Raw genomic sequence first — 20,078 nt, forward strand, 5'->3', positions numbered from 1 at the left:
GAACCAACACTACCACTTTAGTCCACAGGGGGCACCAGAACCAACACTACCACTTTAGTCCACAGGGGGCACCAGAACCAACACTATCACTTTAGTCCACAGGGGGCACCAGAACCATCACTACCACTTTAGTCCACAGGGGGCACCAGAACCAACACTACCACTTTAGTCCACAGGGGGCACCAGAACCAACACTACCACTTTAGTCCACAGGGGGCACCAGAACCAACACTATCACTTTAGTCCACAGGGGGCACCAGAACCATCACTACCACTTTAGTCCACAGGGGGCACCAGAACCAACACTACCACTTTAGTCCACAGGGGGCACCAGAACCAACACTACCACTTTAGTCCACAGGGGGCACCAGAACCAACACTACCACTTTAGTCCACAGGGGGCGCCATAACCAACACTACCACTTTAGTCCACAGGGGGCACCAGAACCAACACTACCACTTTAGTCCACAGGGGGCGCCATAACCAACACTACCACTTTAGTCCACAGGGGGCACCAGAACCAACACAAGAGGAATATTTGAGTATAAATGTGTCAAGTAAAAGTACAAAAGTATTACCATCAAAATATACTTACTAGTACCAAAAGTACAAGTAATGGGCCAATGATATATATTTTACAGGATTATATTCTGAAACCAAACTAAGTGGTTTTGATATCTAGATTATTTAACAAAGTCACTGAACACGTGACCAGCATATATTAACACAAAGACACAACGTGTTTCTAACATGATCAGTGGGAATGTGTTGCAACAACAACAACAACAACAACAACAACAAGTGCTCGTGAAGGAAAACACACAGAGTGTTACAGAGAGATTTATTTGTCTTTGATTAGAAAGTATCTGAAATAAACACTTAAAGTGACAACGGTGGTGAAGAGGCCACAGAACAGGCCGTGCTTCTCAACAAGGCCACAGAGACAACAACATGGGAGCCGTTTGTTAGCACACACACACACACACACTTAAACACACACACACACACACTTAAACACACACACACACTTAAACACACACACACACACTTAAACACACACACACACTTAAAACACACACACACACTTAAACACACACACACACTTAAAACACACACACACACACTTAAACACACACACACACTTAAACACACACACACACACTTAAACACACACACACACACTTAAAACACACACACACACACACACACTTAAACACACACTTAAACACACACCCTAACGTTCACACACAAACACGTCAACTCCAGTCAAACACTAAACAAGCTAGAAGCTCCCAAAATAAGTAAACACAAATACTAACTGACACACACACACACACACACACACACACATTTTATTTGCCTCTCATTTTTTGTTATTTTTCTGTGAAGTAATTTTTTTGGTTTTAATTTAGAGGCAAGTTGGCACGTACAGCAGATCCACATAAAAATAATAATAACCAGTATTATTATAATAATAATGATAACAACATTTTATATTGATTATAAAATGTGTAAATTAATAATGATTATTCTTATTATAAGAGGAAGAGATTAAAACTAAATCTAATAATAAGAATACTGTTTTTTGTTTTTATATGTAAATAATTGTTATTGTTTCTTTTGATAATATAAACGTTACGATTCAAGTCATAATTTGTAAACTGAGGTTTTTGAGTCTTCAAACACGTGTGAAAAGATATTATTATCTTTATTATCTTTTGACTTATACAATCCTAGAAAAGGGCTGCGACTAACTATTATTTTCATTATCTATTTGAATTTCATTTATCTTCTCAATTGATTTCAATAGTTTTTTCGTCAGAAATAAGTGAAAAAAGCACAAAACGAGAACTTCTAATCGCTTGTTTTTGAAAATCATCCCATTTCAGAAGCTGGAATTTGTTTAGCATTTTATAAAATTAATATTTATGACATATTACACCATTAAACAATGAATTATTAAATTGTTGCAATACATTTTCTGCATTAGAAGTTTCTTAATTAATAAATCTCTCTCGTCGGTCCTCTTTACTCAAATATTTTTAATCTGCATGTCGAATTTTACTTCCAGTTGACAGAACTAATATAACTAATTATCCATCCTTTCATTAGATAATTATACACAAAATTAATTATTCAGTTATTTAATTTGTATTTTTTTAAAAAGATTAAAAGAGTGATTTGAATTTAAAATGTTATGAGCATATATTGAATGTAAAGTCTAAGGGAGGAGGGTCATATTAATATTCTGACATTAAAGTCTACGTTAAAACAGTCGATATTCTCTGAGATTAAAGTGACACAATTTTAGGTTTTTTTCTCCCAAATTTAATTTTTTTCTCTTCCAAATTTATGACTTTATATTCTCAGAAGTTTTGTCCGTGAATTTTTTTTTTTTTTTCTCGTCAATTTATGATGGTCAAAACATTTGTAAGTTTTGTAAGTTATAGTTTCAGAAAACATCCAATTCTTTTTTTGTACGTTTGTGATTTTTTTTCTCTTGTAAATCTACAACTTTAATCTCAGAAAATATCTAAATGTTCCTTTCGTACATGTGTTCTTTTTTTTCCTCTCTAAATATAGGACTTGAATTTCATAGAATCTCTGAAATTTAAGATTTCTTCATTTCAGAAAATATCCAATTATCTTTTAATAAATCTGCAAGTTTCTTCTCAAACATTATGCATGTTTTTGGGGTTCTTCTTATTAATCTTTAATTCTCTCCTTCAGTATTTGGATACCTGACGACTCGAGCAGCGTAAACACAACTCACGTGAACAAAAGGGGGCAAAGGTCACGCCGTGGACTCAGGGTCACTGCCTTTGGTGAGACGGACACACACACACACACACACTCACACACACACACACAATATGGCGGCTGGTCCGTGGAGGCGTCAGGAGGAAGTCGTCCTCAGCTCCGGATCAGCGCCAGGAACTCGTCGCGGGTTTTGGGATCTTCCCTGAAGACTCCCAACATGGTGCTGGTGACGGTTTTACTGTTCATCTTCTGAACGCCTCGCATCACCATGCACATGTGACTGAGGAGACAGGAGGACACGTTAGGAGATGAGGAGGAAACATGAACGCAGAAGAAATAAAGGAAAGGACAGAAAGACGAGGAGACGTAACAGACAACGGGAAGTAGATGTGATTAACAGACAACGGGAAGTAGATGTGATTAACAGACAACGGGAAGTAGATGTGATTAACAGACAACGGGAAGTAGATGTGATTAACAGACAACAGGAAGTAGATGTGATTAACAGACAACGGGAAGTAGATGTGATTAACAGACAACGGGAAGTAGATGTGACTAACAGACAACGGGAAGTAGATGTGATTAACAGACAACGGGAAGTAGATGTGATTAACAGACAACGGGAAGTAGATGTGATTAACAGACAAAGGGAAGTAGATGTGATTAACAGACAACGGGAAGTAGATGTGATTAACAGACAAAGGGAAGTAGATGTGATTAACAGACAACGGGAAGTAGATGTGATTAACAGACAAAGGGAAGTAGATGTGATTAACAGACAACGGGAAGTAGATGTGATTAACAGACAACGGGAAGTAGATGTGATTAACAGACAACGGGAAGTAGATGTGATTAACAGACAAAGGGAAGTAGATTTGATTAACAGACAACAGGAAGTAGATGTGATTAACAGACAACGGGAAGTAGATGTGATTAACAGACAAAGGGAAGTAGATGTGATTAACAGACAATGGGAAGTAGATGTGATTAACAGACAACGGGAAGTAGATGTGATTAACAGACAAAGGGAAGTAGATGTGATTAACAGACAAAGGGAAGTAGATGTGATTAACAGACAACGGGAAGTAGATGTGATTAACAGACAAAGGGAAGTAGATTTGATTAACAGACAACGGGAAGTAGATGTGATTAACAGACAACGGGAAGTAGATGTGATTAACAGACAAAGGGAAGTAGATGTGATTAACAGACAACGGGAAGTAGATGTGATTAACAGACAACGGGAAGTAGATGTGATTAACAGACAAAGGGAAGTAGATGTGATTAACAGACAAAGGGAAGTAGTTGTGATTAACAGACAAAGGGAAGTAGATTTGATTAACAGACAATGGGAAGTAGATGTGATTAACAGACAACGGGAAGTAGATGTGATTAACAGACAAAGGGAAGTAGATGTGATTAACAGACAAAGGGAAGTAGATGTGATTAACAGACAACGGGAAGTAGATGTGATTAACAGACAAAGGGAAGTAGATGTGATTAACAGACAAAGGGAAGTAGATGTGATTAACAGACAACGGGAAGTAGATGTGATTAACAGACAAAGGGAAGTAGATGTGATTAACAGACAACGGGAAGTAGATTTGATTAACAGACAACGGGATGTGATCGAACTGAAAGGAATGGAAATGAGATTTAAAAAAAATGTTTTATTAAATATAAGAAATCAAGAAGAGGGAACGGAAGGAGAGCTGGAGCAGAAAAGTTAAAGTTACGGTTCTGATAAATTCAAAATAAAGCATAAAAAAGAAAGGAAGGATACAGAAATGAAGAAAGAGGAAAGTAAGAGAAATGAGGTTGACAAGGAAAAATGAAGAAAAAGAAACAAAATAATGAAGATGAAAGTAATGAAACGGATGAAAAAAAAAAAAGTTAAATAAAGAAAATGAAGCGATGGAACAGAGGTCGAAAACAATTACATGAAAATACAAAAGGAGAGCAAAGGAGAAATAAGGACAAAGAAAATAAGGAGAAAGGAAAGAAAATGAATAAAAGAGGAGTAGAAACAGAGAAAGAGGAGAACAAGGCGATGGATCCAGTGAAAGTCAAGGAAACAAAGGAGGAGGAGAGTGTATGAAACCAAGGTGAAGGCCAGATAAGGAAAACACACACACACACACACACACACACACACACACACACACACACACACACACACACACACACACACATACGTACGTCGCCTCGATGACCACGCCGACCCCGGTGGGCTGCAGTGCCTCGGTGATCGCCACCGCGATCTGTTTGGTCAACCTCTCCTGAACTGTGGACGCACGGGCGGACAAACATGAAGCGGGCAAACACACCACAGAGGGAAACGTAAAGAACACTGAACTACGACCTGACCCTGAACGCACCTTGGAGACGACGGCTGTAGATTTCAACAATCCTGAGAAGGAAGAGAAAGAAGACAGAGCGCCATTAAGCACACATGAATGAGACACACACACACACACACACACACACATTCTCTCTCCTGACCACCAGGGGGCGACTCCTCTGGTTGTATAGAAGTCTATGCTTCATGTGTTAAAGCTGCATTCTCTCTCCTGACCACCAGGGGGCGACTCCTCTGGTTGTATAGAAGTCTATGCTTCATGTGTTAAAGCTGCATTCTCTCTCCTGACCACCAGGGGGCGACTCCTCTGGTTGTATAGAAGTCTATGCTCCATGTGTTAAAGCTGCATTCTCTCTCCTGACCACCAGGGGGCGACACCAGGGGGTGACTCCTCTGGTTGTATAGAAGTCTATGCTTCATGTGTTAAAGCTGCATTCTCTCTACTGACCACCAGGGGGCGACACCAGGGGGTGACTCCTCTGGTTGTATAGAAGTCTATGCTTCATGTGTTAAAGCTGCATTCTCTCTACTGACCACCAGGGGGTGACTCCTCTGGTTGTATAGAAGTCTATGCTTCATGTGATAAAGCTGCATTATCTCTCCTGACCACCAGGGGGCGACTCCTCCGGTATAGAAGTCTAAGCTACAAGGTGATTGACAGGTCGAAACCAGAGACGTATATGTCGTCTCTACGTCACTCCTCCTCAGTCCAGAAATGGTCACTTCCTGTTTACTGGTTGCAAAAAACAACAACATGGCGACAACCGTAATCCAAAATGGCGACGGCGTCAAAACATCAGTCCACAAACCGACGAGAGACAGCACCATGACTACGCCCACTTCTTAAAGTCTAAAGAAACCCGACCCCACCTGAAGGCACCAAAACAAGAAACATGTATTTCTTTACATTTCTGGGTGAACTGTCCCTTTAAACTAAACAGCAGTAATTCTCGGGCTGCATCTGAAGCGACTCGGTCTTCACCTTCGACCTCTTGCTCTTTTCTGTGAGAAAAAACGCTTTGGACAAATCTGACCTCGTCCACCTCCAAGAAAATGTCACGGGATCAAACAGGCGGCACGAGGGGAAGGAGTAATAAAACATTTTATTTATTGAGTGATTTCTATGGTGCTCAAAGACGAATAACATTTGTATACGTCTACATTCATTTATTTATATTTATTTAATGAAAGGTTAGGTTTATTATCAGTAATATGTCATCGATGGCATTATCAGTATTTTAAGTTGATGCATCTTGTTTTTAAATGACTGTTTCTATACAATTACAAAATTGTGTGTGTTTGCTTTATGGTCTGTTTGACTCTAAATGAAGCATAGACTTCTATACAACCAGAGGAGTCGCCCCCTGGTGGCCAGGAGAGAGAATGCAGCTTTAATACATGAAGCATAGACTTCTATACAACCAGAGGAGTCGCCCCCTGGTGGCCAGGAGAGAGAATGCAGCTTTAATACATGAAGCATAGACTTCTATACAACCAGAGGAGTCGCCCCCTGGTGGTCAGGAGAGGGAATGCAGCTTTAACACATGAAGCATAGACTTCTATACGACCAGAGGAGTCGCCCCCTGGTGGTCAGGAGAGAGAATGCATCTTTAACACATGAAGCATAGACTTCTATACAACCAGAGGAGTCGCCCCCTGGTGGTCAGGAGAGAATGCAGCTTTAACACATGAAGCTTAGACTTCTATACAACCAGAGGAGTCGCCCCCTGGCGGTCAGTAGAGAGAATGCAGCTTTAATACATGAAGCATAGACTTCTATACAACCAGAGGAGTCGTCCCTGGTGGTCAGGAGAGAGAATGCAGCTGTAACACATGAAGCTTAGACTTCTATACAACCAGAGGAGTCGCCCCTGGTGGTCAGGAGAGAGAATGCAGCTTTAATACATGAAGCATTGACTTCTATACAACCAGAGGAGTCGCCCCTGGTGGTCAGTAGAGAGAATGCAGCTTTAACACATGAAGCTTAGACTTCTATACAACCAGAGGAGTCGCCCCTGGTGGTCAGGAGAGAGAATGCAGCTTTAATACATGAAGCATTGACTTCTATACAACCAGAGGAGTCGCCCCTGGTGGTCAGGAGAGAGAATGCAGCTTTAACACATGAAGCTTAGACTTCTATACAACCAGAAGAGTCGCCCCCTGGCGGTCAGGAGAGAGAATGCAGCTTTAATACATAAAGCATAGACCATAAACTCATGTTTACAATGTTTACTGAGGGAATAAATCCTAAAAGCTCCGTAAATAAGACCCAAGTATTATGGAACCAGGTCTTCCTGCAGTACATTTCTTTGCTTTCTCTCAGACCGACGGGCATTTTTGTTCCAATCCCAATGTGAGTGTGCATGACCAGTGCCGGGTTATTAAGGGGTGTTAGTGCAATAAGCCTGAAGGTATTGGGGTCAGTGGGATCACACACACACACACACACACACACACACACACACACACACACACACACACACACACACACACACACACACAGTTTAATAATCAGCTTAAATACACTCTCACTCTCTCTCTCACATGCACATAATTAGAGTAAAGTTACTCACCTGGCCAGCTTGCTGAGGCCCAGAACTCTCTTATTGGGGAGGTAACCGATGTGAACCTGCACACGGGGAGAAGGTTCCGTCAGAGACGCTTTACGTGTTAAAACCCCGTTTGAATGAAGAACACAGAGGGGTGCTCTTATTCTGGAGGGGTTGTATTTGTTAACGAGAGACATTTATGTGGCTGCTTATGGTCCCCAGAGAATGAATCCTGATGTGTACCATTGAGATACCGTTGTAGCATAGCATGCTAACTTCTGTATGAACCAAACAGACTTACTCACTTCATTAGCAAAGCTAGCCAGGCTAATGAAGTGAGTATGTCTGAGTGAATAGCTAGTAGCTAACTGGCTAGTTACTCAGCTTGCTAATTCCACCAGTGTAGCATGGAGCCATGCTGTCATGCTTTACTGGCCACGGAAAAGCAGCCTTTTAGACATTTGTTCAGGTGTAAATTTCCCCCTTTTGACCGACACTCAAAACCAGCTGGCCAGACGTCCAGAACATTAACCGTGGACGCTCGTGGTCTCGCGGTGACCTCATGACCTTTCCAGCGCTACACGGCGTTGTTGATGGGCGGCGGTTAGACTTTCCACCGTGCCGTCGACCGTCGAGTCGCCGAGAATCGGACCTTTTAAATTTTACTGCTTCAAAATAAAAGGGTTAGGGTTAGTTAAGAGCAATGAGCGGGGAGTCGGCAGGAAGTCAACGGCAGAATTAAAACGGGGCAATAAAAGGTGTTTTGAGAAAGTCGGAGTCACCGCAACCACGAGAGGTCCTTGAAGCACGCAGCCCCAAATATCATGAATGAGAGATTAGCCGCGGACAGACGGAGCTACTCACTCACTCACTCAGTAATTAAGTCACTTGCATCTCAACCTGCCGTTTACTTTAAAATTACAAGGGTTCTTTAAGTTATGAGCTCTTGTGGTGTAAAGATAAACAATAGCAGCCGAGGTAAAGTCGTCCGTCGCAAAGCAGCCGGAAAAAAACAAAACAAAGACGTCGGCAACAGAAGACGAAGATGAAGATGAAGATGAGAGAAACAGCAGGTGGACGGACAAAAGACAAGAGGGGGAAGAGATGTGGAGTCGTCAGCTGGAGAATCATCGATGTCTGGAGGCTCTAATTCTCTGACACACACACACACACACACACACACACACACACACACACACACACTCACACACACACACACACACACACACACACACACACACACACACACACACACACTCAAATGTCAGACGCAATTTGCCGACGAGACGAGAGAAAGGGCAGCGGCAAACCGGCGTGCAGAGCGCTCCTTTCCTTCCAGTTCTGCCTGACACGTCGACATCGAACAGGCGGACCGTGACGGAGGCTTTTTCACGTTATTCGTGTTTACTGGCACACGCTGAAGGGAGGTTAAGAAAAATAATAATATCATCCTAATAATAGATTTATTATGATGATATTATTATTAAGAGACTGACTACATATTATATATTGTAGTATATTGTCTTAATGAAAGAACGTTAACTTCCTTTTAATGTCATAAAACTCACAGATCGGCCACAAAAGAAGAAGAAAAAGGAGCCGCTGAACCATATTGATGTTCATAGATGATCCATGTTATCAGTTATTGATCCCTTTGTTCAGCTGGTCTGAAAGGATCCATCGTCCCTAAAATAATTATCACAAATATTAAATGTTGTACAATTAAATAAAATATATTGTTTTTACAGTTCTTGTTGTTAATGAAGTGTAATAATGAGGTTAGGAAGTTAAACAGCTCATAATCTATTTTATATTCATGTGATAACATCTGGATTCATTCTAGTTCATCACCAACACTACATTTTACTAGATTACACGAACGCATCATGAGAACGTTATCATTCACCTTCAGCCAGTACTCATTCTCACTGAGCGGAGCCTGAACGCATCACCATTTAACTGAAGGGAACCTCCACTGGTTCTCCGTTAGCGGTGCTGCTAACGTTACTAGCTAATGTTATTAGCTAACTGTGGTGGCTGCGTGGTTAGGCTCAGCTGCGGAGGGGAGTGGGGGAGTGGTTCAGGGAACAGGTGCCGGGGAGAGGCCTAATTCCCTATATATGGTGCACACAGGTGGAGGCACGAGAGAGGGGAGCAGAGGCACCGCCTGGACAATAAAGCATATTACCAAATATACCTTTGAGTTTGCTGATCCTTTGGTGCTGGGGGGGGAGGAACCTGCATGTGACAGCCAGGAACCTGTTACACTAACGTTACTAGCTCTCCTCCTGTTGGTCTGGACACTGATTGGTTGTTTACAAAGTCACATGATCAACATGGGGGCAGCTCCTCTCCAACTAGTAGCTTTAAGTTTACACTCAAATCAAAGGAGGGTTGTGTTGATGCAGAGCAGAGCAACTCTGACTGTAACAGACAGATCAAACAGCCGCTACCTGACCAGGAGGAGGAGGAGGAGGAAGAGGAAGAGGAGGAGGTCTCTCTCTCTCTCTCTCTCTCTCTCTGGTGAGTCACTGAGAGACACAACAGACAGGTGGATAAGAGGCCACGCTGCTGACGATGACGAGGGGAGGGAGGAGGTTTAGGGACATAAACAGCCACTACACACACACACACACACACACACACACACACACACACACACACACACACAGGAGGTGGGGTAAGTGTTTGTGTGGTTCTCTGCTGTCATCAGAGCCCATTTACACTCGGTGGAAACAGATCAGCTGCCAGCCGCTATTGTCTTAAATGACGTGCACCTGCGGGAGGAGGAGGAGGAGGAGGAGGAGGAGGAGGAGGAGGAGGAGGAGGGAGAATCAGAGAGAGCGAAGAGACCAATCAGGTGTCTTCGTGGAGACTAATGATGTGAGGAGGAAGAGGAGGAGGAGGAGGCTAAAACAGATCTCGGCTAATCTGATTGTTTCTCATGTTCTCTGTTGTTCAGACCCGCGGCCTCCAGATAAAACGTTGCTGTCAGATTCACATCTCTTTCTATGTTTGTGACCATCTTTATTTATTAAATTATGAATATGTTCAGCTTCCCATGAGCAAAAAGTCCACTTTATTGATTATATCAGAAAAGCAAAGCGACTCGGCTGCAGCAAAGTAGTTTTTTAGTGTTCGTTTATGTGCTCGATGCTTACCGGAGATGCAGCGTATGCAGACAATTATTTATCTAGAAACCTTTTAAAATATACATATTTTTATCGTACTTTTAGAACAAGTATCATTAAAAGCATCCGGATGGTTCATCTGGATGCTTTTTAATGATACTTAAATAAAATGTAAAAAATAAATAAATAATAAAAGGTATCCTATATTCTTCCTGGGTTTGTTAGCTTAGCTTAGCATAAAGACCGAAAACAGAAGAGAAACAGCTAGCCTTCCGCTAACCTCCTCAAGGCTACACTCAGAGAGATGAAGAGACGGCTCGCTGTTGGGCTTATTTTCTGTCACCAGTGTTGCATCAATGAATGGTGGAACTAGCACGCTAACTAGCGGAGGGTTAACTTAGTGAGCTAGCTTGCTAATCCACCATGCTTTCATGCAACACCCGTCACAGAAAGTGATGCGAACAAAGTCGCCGCTCGTCTGGCGGTAGCGATGTGCTTTCCTAACTAAATTCAGTTTTACTCCTTTAGCAGCTCGCTAGTTAGCTTGCTAACGCCACAATGCTTTCGTGCTAACGGCACAGTGGTTACGGAAAATACCTCATCACATGTACTGGCAGGAAGTGGACTTTACAGGTGAGTTCTGTGACCTTTACATCTCGTGTCAAGGTCAAACCTTCAACCGAGAATCCTCCTCTGGGGGACCAATGCAGCATGATCCTCCTCCTCTGGGGGACCAATGCAGCATGATCCTCCTCCTCTGGGGGACCAATGCAGCATGATCCTCCTCCTCTGGGGGACCAATGCAGCATGATCCTCCTCCTCTGGGGGACCAATGCAGCATGATCCTCCTCCTCCGTGATCTCCACATTCACACGACAGGATCTCATGTCTGCGCTCACCCGGCCGAAGATTGGCACCAGGTGATGTTCACACATGGAGAACATGTCGATGTCTTTGACGATCACCATCTCGTCGTGGTCTTCGTCGAAGATGGCGTCGTTCAGCACGTCTGCAGAGAAAGAAGAAACCGGAAAAGGACATGAAACTTATTTTGTTTGAAGAATTACCACCCAAACCGTCTTTCTGTATATTATTACTTTACTTTCATATTTCATCTCAATACTTATTTCCTACAGAACTTGCCTTTTAAAATGTCTTTTATTAATATATCAACCAATATCTGTATTTAATAAAACAGTTATAATATGAAACAAACCATATGCGTCACATAATAAGATTTAAATAAGTGTGTATTTATTTTATTATTACATTTGTATTATTACTACACAGTTTATGCCGTATATTGTCTTAGGAACAGGGGAAAAAAAGGAGGAAAAACTACTACAGATACTGACTAAAATTAAAGAAAAGAATAACAATGTCTGGTTGTCAATGAACCAACTGGAGAATCTATTTTTAATCCATTTAGGCGTGTGGATTACCTGCCAGATGAATTTATTTCCTGAAAAGCTATTTCACGTTTTGTTTTCCTGCTGTATTTGTTGCGTCTTTTGAAAGCGTTTATCTCCAGATATGAAGAAGGCGTGTATAGAACCCGCCCTGCATCCCTTCCTGTGCCCTCCAGGGCGCTCGCTTCACCTCCGCCTTCGATCGGACGCTTTTTTATCGCAGATTTTGTTTTTTTCTCTCTCCGGCAAACAGTCGCCGTCTAATTATAGCTCTGCTTCCATACGCTCCTTCCGGTTGTTGCTTTATTGCATTTTTTTTTTCAGTTGCCGGGAGTTCAATAAACCGCTTTATCTGTTTGTGACCACGCAGACGACTCTCGCGCTCAACGGCATCTTTTAATTTCCTGACTGGCTATCTGTTGTATGTATGTGTGTGTGTGTGTGTGTGTATGTGTGTGTGTGTGTGTGTGTGTGTGTGTGTGTGTGTGTGGGGGGGGGGGGGTTGCTTCAGTCTCTGCTGCTCATTGTGTGAAAACAGGTGGTTTAACGCTCTTTAAGTCCATTCTTTTTAAACACTTGTTTTTCTGACTATAACGTCACGACGCCATTCATCATGAAGGTCCTTCCCAACACCAGCTTCTGCTCTGGGAAGAGAAACAACGGACCTCCTGGCTTTTCTTCTACGGCTCAGGTTCCACCTCAAAGACTTTGATCAGTATTCATTTTAGCTCCGTGTTCTTTGATACATCTTTCCACTGATTGTTCTGATAGTCGCCGTGCAGACTTTGAACACACTGCTCTGACATCAGCCGTTATCTTGCACAATGCAGCACGTTTGGACATGGTGTTGGCTTATATCCTCCAGTGTTGCATCAAAGCACAGTGGAACTAGCCGGCTAACTAGCCAGCTAACTAGCGGACGTCTGGCTACTTAGCTAGCATGTTGATTCCAGCGTTCTTTAATGCGACACTGGTGACAAAATGGTCACAACAAAGTTCTCACTTAGCGATAGCGATGTGCTTTCCTGCGCTGTGAGTGTGTGGACGAATGATCAAGTTGGCTAGTTAGCTAGCTACAGTATTAATTCCACCATGCTTTTATGCTACACTGGTCAAATGAGACCAGTAGCAAACAACAGCAGGCTGGTATTCATTTTAGGTCATTTTACTGGGATCCATTTTTCTACTGATTGTTCTGGGAGCCGAGCAGCTGCTGAACACACTGGTGTGCTAAGATGTTAGCTGTTAGCTTGGACGTCCAAGCTGCAGAACGTTCTAGCGTTTGACATGCTCTAAAAGATGATATAGACCTGTAATGAATGCACGTTTAGCCTTGTTCTTCAAATAGAGTTATTAAATAGAGCCTACAGCTAGCTGCAGCCAGAGTGATGCTTTGAGCTAAATGCTAACCTCTATGTTAGCATGCTAAAGATAGTTAATTACCGCAAAATACAGCTGGAGGCTGATGGGAACGTCACTGGTTTTGCAGGAATCTGGTCAATAAATGTCTTATTAAATATACTGGGAAAGACAAAAAGCAATTTCCTAAAAAACACATAATAATTTAATATATGATGTGAAACTGGGAAATAAACAGCTTGTTTTAAATGTTTAAAGACAGGAATGTACAGAGATGACTAAATGATGATAACTACAGCCACGGGTTAAGAATATGTAAAGGAAATATGTGTGTGTGACAGTACACACAACACACACACACACTCACTCACTTCTGGCTGCCTGAACAATAAATGAATAACCTTGTTTTTGTAGTCACTGTTTTCTGCTTCACTCAGAATGTGTCAACATGTGGCCTATTCACTCTTTGTGTGTGTTGTTCATTCATTCACTCACTCACTCACACACACACACACACACACACACACACACACACACACACACACACACACACACACACACACACACACACACACACACACACACACACAGGAGGCATCATTACGAAACGTAGAGCTGATGATGAGTAACACTGTCATTACCTGATGGCCGCCTCCTCATTCTGTCGCCCAAGGCGTCCTAACCGACCGCCCTCACCAGCTGCTCTTTATTTAGTTACGTTATTATCCTCCAGGGTGTGTGTGTGTGTGTGCGTGTGTGTGTAGGATGCAATTGTAACTGAGGGTGTAAGGATCCGTAGTGAGTGGAACTATGATTCCTCTTTATCCGTTTAAGGTTGTTTCCCATGGAGAGGTTAGGTGGGCTGCAAGATCTGTTCATTTCCATTTTTACCCAAATAAGTGCTCTGGCTTTAGGGATGGCAGTGTCGGAAGCTGCATTCTCTCTCCTGACCACCAGGGGGCGACTCCTCTGGTTGTATAGAAGTCTATGCTTCATGTGTTAAAGCTGCATTCTCTCTACTGACCACCAGGAGGCGACTCCTCTGGTTGTATAGAAGTCTATGCTTCATGTGTTAAAGCTGCATTCTCTCTACTGACCACCAGGGGGCGACTCCTCTGGTTGTATAGAAGTCTATGCTTCCTGTGTTGAAGCTGCATTCTCTCTACTGTCCACCAAGGGGCGACTCCTCTGGTTGTATAGAAGTCTATGCTTCCTGTGTTGAAGCTGCATTCTCTCTCCTGACCACCAGGGGGCGACTCCTCTGGTTGTATAGAAGTCTATGCTTCCTGTGTTGAAGCTGCATTCTCTCTACTGTCCACCAAGGGGCGACTCTTCTGGTTGTATAGAAGTCTATGCTTCCTGTGTTGAAGCTGCATTCTCTCTCCTGACCACCAGGGGGCGACTCCTCTGGTTGTATAGAAGTCTATGCTTCATGTGTTGAAGCTGCATTCTCTCTACTGTCCACCAAGGGGCGACTCCTCTGGTTGTATAGAAGTCTATGCTTCATGTGTTAAAGCTGCATTCTCTCTCCTGACCACCAGGGGGCGACTCCTCTGGTTGTATAGAAGTCTATGCTTCATGTGTTGAAGCTGCATTCTCTCTCCTGACCACCAGGGGGCGACTCCTCTGGTTGTATAGAAGTCTATGCTTCATGTGTTGAAGCTGCATTCTCTCTCCTGACCACCAGGGGGCGACTCCTCTGGTTGTATAGAAGTCTATGCTTCATGTGTTGAAGCTGCATTCTCTCTCCTGACCACCAGGGGGCGACTCCTCTGGTTGTATAGAAGTCTATGCTTCATGTGTTGAAGCTGCATTCTCTCTCCTGACCACCATTGACCATGACATCCTCTTACTGGATCAGTCGATTGGCATTTCACTAAGTTGCGTCACAGTTAACGTCACAAACTCCGATGTTTAATCCCCGCATTTCTTTTCCTCCGGTCATGTGCTCGACAACAAGAGGATTTGGGGCTCGTGTTTCCGTCCGGAGTTGAACCCGTGACCTCGCTGATCAAACAGGGCGCCGCTCATGAAGCAATGTGGCCGCTCTCCAGACTACAAGTGTTTTTATGTGTTGCTCTTCCAACAAGTCCAAAGGGGGGAGTCTACCGCGAACAGCCAATCAGCAGACGCGACCGAGCGGCCTGCAGAACACATGTGTCATCGCCGGCGTCACCACCAGATTCACCGGGTGCCTCTTTTCACTGCATTCCTTCGCGTTACAACAAACATCCCCCACAACAGCACAAACCACCTCCAGACGGAGTTCCACGCCGGCACGTGACTCAAACGCTCAACCGGCAGGTTGAGCGGAGTTGAAGGGAACCGGTTCCGTCGGTTCTTTAACGCACTTCAATCTCTCTCACCTTGAATTCAAGGCCTGGTTCCCCAAACTTTCCAAAAGACGTGAACTACGTCTGGCAGGAAAATGATTCATCTGGAGATCATTGATTGCATTAATAATTTAGGCTATTAAATGTCAGGCAAATAAAATGATACTTAAAAAGCAGGTAATATTTTTGCTTAAAATTCTCTTAACATCCTGACAGAAATCAATGAATTTAAATGCAATAAAATAAAAGAAGCGTGCGTCTGTGGAGTCTGATTTTAAAACCTAAGAAACTCAGCATTGCGTCGCCAACTCTTTTCAACTGAAAGGATCAAGTCGGGCCCTGAAGGCACCAGCGTGCACCTGAAGGTGCTGGTGAAGAGCTGGAGAACGTCTCTAGATTACCAACCCCGACTTTAAAGTCTTCAAAGTTCTCGTTTGGTAACTACAGAGTCTCTTTAACTGCTCTACATATATATATTTTACAAAATAAAAGTCCCATGGAAAGAGAGACTTCTCTCTCCAAAGGAAGGAAACTAAATTATTGTACTTTTTACTCCACGACATTGATGTTTTTTTAATAACCGATCTAGTAAAGTACCCAAACATATACAATAAACTAGTGTTATAACATATATAACGTAATCTATCATTATGTTCATTCCTTACTAATGTCGAATGCAGGACTTCTGCCGGCGAAGGAGTATTTGTACACCGTGGTTCTGAAAATACTCAAAGTAAAGTACAAATACCTCGAATCTTGAACCTTAAACCCTAAATGAAAACCGGTGAGTTGGATCTGGTGGCCTCTAGTGGTTTGGTTGCACAAACAAACAAGAATATATAAATATTACTAATAAAACCATATGGTGTTTGATCCATTTTGCAGCCCTTTATTATGTAATAAGAATATTTAATAACGAGCTGTGCTCAGAGCAGCAGGTCGACCTGGATCTCCTCTCACATAAAAATAAAAATATAACAATACTATAAAAAAAATGGTACCGAGACCCGGTCTATGTGGAGAACCGAACCACACCCGGGTCTAATAAGATGTAGCCTCCCAGTGTGAAAGGTAAAAATAATAATAATACTACCAATAACAATGCTCATATCTATATATTAACATTATCACTATTAGTAATAACTGTCCCTATGTGTTATATATATATCTGTAACGTCTTATGACACAAAGTGACTAAACAAGTTGTCAATAGTTGGGGGGCCACTTGTTGATCCATCCCAACACGGGGGGTCTGCACACTCACCGATGATCTTCTGCTGGTACCCTTTGGTGAAGAACTGCATGGCGGTGGCGGCCCTCCAGGGGGTCTTGAGGAGCCCCTGGCGCTGCGGGTCCTCCCCGAGCCCCCGCAGGATGGAGGTGTACGCGGCGGCCAGGGACGGCAGGCTGGTCTCGTTGTCCTCCGCGCTCCTCGTGCGCTCCTCCCTCCAGCTCTCCATCACGGGCCGGGGAGAGCCGGACTCCGCGCCGGGAGGCTGCGGGGCTGCCGGGGCGGAACCGCCCGGTGCCGCCGCGCACTTCACCATCGCGTCAAAGTGTCCGTTCACACCGGAGCCGCCGGCCGGGTGTTCGTTGGAGACGCACTGCGTCTGCTCGGAGGACTCCATCACTTCTTCTGTGGGTTCTTCTGCGGGTTCCTCTGCGGGTTCCTCTGCAGGTACTTCTGTATGTTCCTCTGTGGGTTCCTCTGCGGGTTCCTCTGTGGGTACTTCTGTATGTTCCTCTGTGGGTTCCTCTGCGGGTTCCTCTGTGGGTACTTCTGTATGTTCCTCTGTATGTTCCTCTGTGGGTTCCTCTGTGGGTACTTCTGTATGTTCCTCTGCGGGTTCCTCTGTGGGTTCCTCTGTGGGTACTTCTGTATGTTCTTCTGTATGTTCCTCTGTGGGTTCCTCTGTGGGTACTTATGTGGGCTCCTCTCGGAAGAGCACTTGTTGAGTCGCTTCTGCTCTTCTTGGATGTTTCGGGATCCTCGAGGCTTTATAACAGCAGGATAATCCAGGGAGAGCTCCCATTGGCTGGCCGTCTCCAGAGGGGGCGGGGCCGGAGGCGGACGAAGCTGTAATAATATTATATATATATATATATATATATATATATATATATATATATATATATATATATATATATATATATATATATATATATAGTTATAGTTATAGTTATATATAAATAGTTGATACAAAAACAACAATAATAGAATTAAAGATAATGCTCATCGATATTATTAATATTTTTTTAATCGATCATTATTATTATTAATATAATTATCACTATTACTAATAATTATAATAATGCTTTTTTTATTAAATGTTTAGACTCATGATTATTGGTTGATCTTATAATAATTATTTTTTTTTTAAATCATAATTTTCAGTTGCCTCCAGGCCCAGGTGAGGCTCATCAGCTGATGAACAGGGAGGAGTCGTCACCCTTCGGCTGCTCTTCATCTCATGTGTTTAGTTCTTTAAATAAATGTCTTATCGTTTTTAACTCGTCCGGTCTCCATGTCGCAGTCTCTGAGCCGGGTTGTGACACATGGGGGCTCGGCCTGTTCGATGGACCAGGGTTAGACCTGTAGTGGACTTGGTGGTCTGGGAGACCTGGACGAGTGAGGGGAGAAGGCTGATTCCTGTGGGTGAATTTGAGCCGCTGTACGTTGGAGGTGGATCATGCTTGTGGTCTTCGTGGTCCTCTATACACGGAGACCTATACCCTGTCGGTCTGTCCCCGTCAGGCTGAAGAGTGGGTTCCCCTTTGGAGTTTGTTACCGTGGCGATGAAGATGGTCGGAGCAGTTGTCTCGGGGGCTCGTCCGAGGCTGCTGGTGGGTTGCCCGTCTACGGTGGCTTTACCGGGCCTGTGGGTTTTAGTGCATAAGTACCCACCACGAGGACCACCTGAAGACTAGGGGAGCTTACTTAGTTCTGGTTCGGCAGCAGTGATGGCTGCTTATGGGATGCTTTAGCTGTTGGTCTGTGTGTGGACCTGTTTGTTTGTTTGTTTGTTTGTTTCCTCTCTGGCGTCTGTGGAGGCCGTCTTCAGAGCGCTGGTGGTTTGTCAGGTTTGGATGCTGCTGGTCTGAACCTGGAAGCCTTTACTGCTCCTCGGTCCACTGATAAACTGCATGTTTTGTGTTCCGGTTCTCGTGTTCATGTTCTAGATGGTTCTGGACTCGTTGCACAGCCTGGTGGGGGTCTGGGTAGATGGACCCAGTTACCTTGCAGGTGTTGACCTGGAGAACCTGAAGACTCCTGCTGCAGGAGGTACTAAAGGTCCAGATGGTGAGCAGGTTGGTGGTGAACTGTGACCATGAGCACCGTAGTTCACGCCTTGTGTGTGTGAGCGGTGTTGTAGTCTCTCTGTGCGTCTGTGGGCGTCTCGGTTGGCTAGTGAGCCGCGTGTCAGGAACCTTCTGGATCGGTGCTCATGGTAGTTCTGTTCAGCACTCGTTCCTGCATCTCTGTGCATGAACCTCCTGAGGAACCTCCTCAGCTCTCACTCCGAGATGCTTCTCCACTCGGGGTTCTGGGTCCTGTTTGCTCTGCGTTTTGTCTTTCAGGCTGTTGATCAGCTGATGAGCCTCACCTGAAGACGGAGATCATCCCCTTGATTGGCTGCTCTTCTTCTCATGTGTTAAGCTTGTTGTGTTTGTTCTTTAAATAAATATCTCATCGTTTTGAACTCCTCGTTCTGGTCTCCTTGTAACTAAAGTTATCAATTCATTCTACATCAAAGTTGTACTTGAGTAAATGACTTGAGTACTTAATTAAAAGTATTTAGTAAGTCATTAAAAATGTTACTTTAGTTTGAAAGTGTTGGACATAAACAGATATACTACCCTGCATATCTTCATATGACAAACACACGAAGAAATTAATAATTAAATGTAATATTTTTTTGTATTTATAGTTTAGAATAAGGATATCATTTTGTAATAAATGACTGACTTATAATTATCTTTGAAGGAAAAGCATAAATACTATAAAGTGTACTCACTGACTGATTTATTTTAAGGACTTAAGCTCAAAACTTCTTTTAAAATCACAACTTATTTTTTCACCCTTTTATTTAATCACTTTTATTCTTGTATTTTACGCTTGTCATATTCTATTTTTAACTGTTTAATGTTCTTTAATGTCCTTCGGTGGTTTTAATTC

The 20,078-nt window shown here is 43.2% G+C and overlaps 1 protein-coding gene across 1 annotated transcript; it reads right to left on the reverse strand.

Moving 5' to 3' along the window:
- Nucleotides 1-1,210: 1,210 nt before the first annotated feature.
- On the reverse strand, nucleotides 1,211-17,873 carry gch1 (GTP cyclohydrolase 1). Its single transcript, XM_034529785.1, has 6 exons — nucleotides 17,166-17,873; nucleotides 11,700-11,809; nucleotides 7,694-7,749; nucleotides 5,140-5,171; nucleotides 4,961-5,045; nucleotides 1,211-3,041 (listed from the first exon to the last, which is right to left on the reverse strand). The coding sequence occupies exons 1-6, from the start codon at nucleotides 17,527-17,529 to the stop codon at nucleotides 2,915-2,917; spliced, it is 774 nt and encodes a 257-aa protein (XP_034385676.1). The 5' UTR covers nucleotides 17,530-17,873; the 3' UTR covers nucleotides 1,211-2,914.
- Nucleotides 17,874-20,078: the final 2,205 nt, after the last annotated feature.

This window comes from Cyclopterus lumpus, chromosome 3 (genome assembly GCF_009769545.1).
Source record: "Cyclopterus lumpus isolate fCycLum1 chromosome 3, fCycLum1.pri, whole genome shotgun sequence".
NCBI lineage: Eukaryota > Metazoa > Chordata > Actinopteri > Perciformes > Cyclopteridae > Cyclopterus > Cyclopterus lumpus.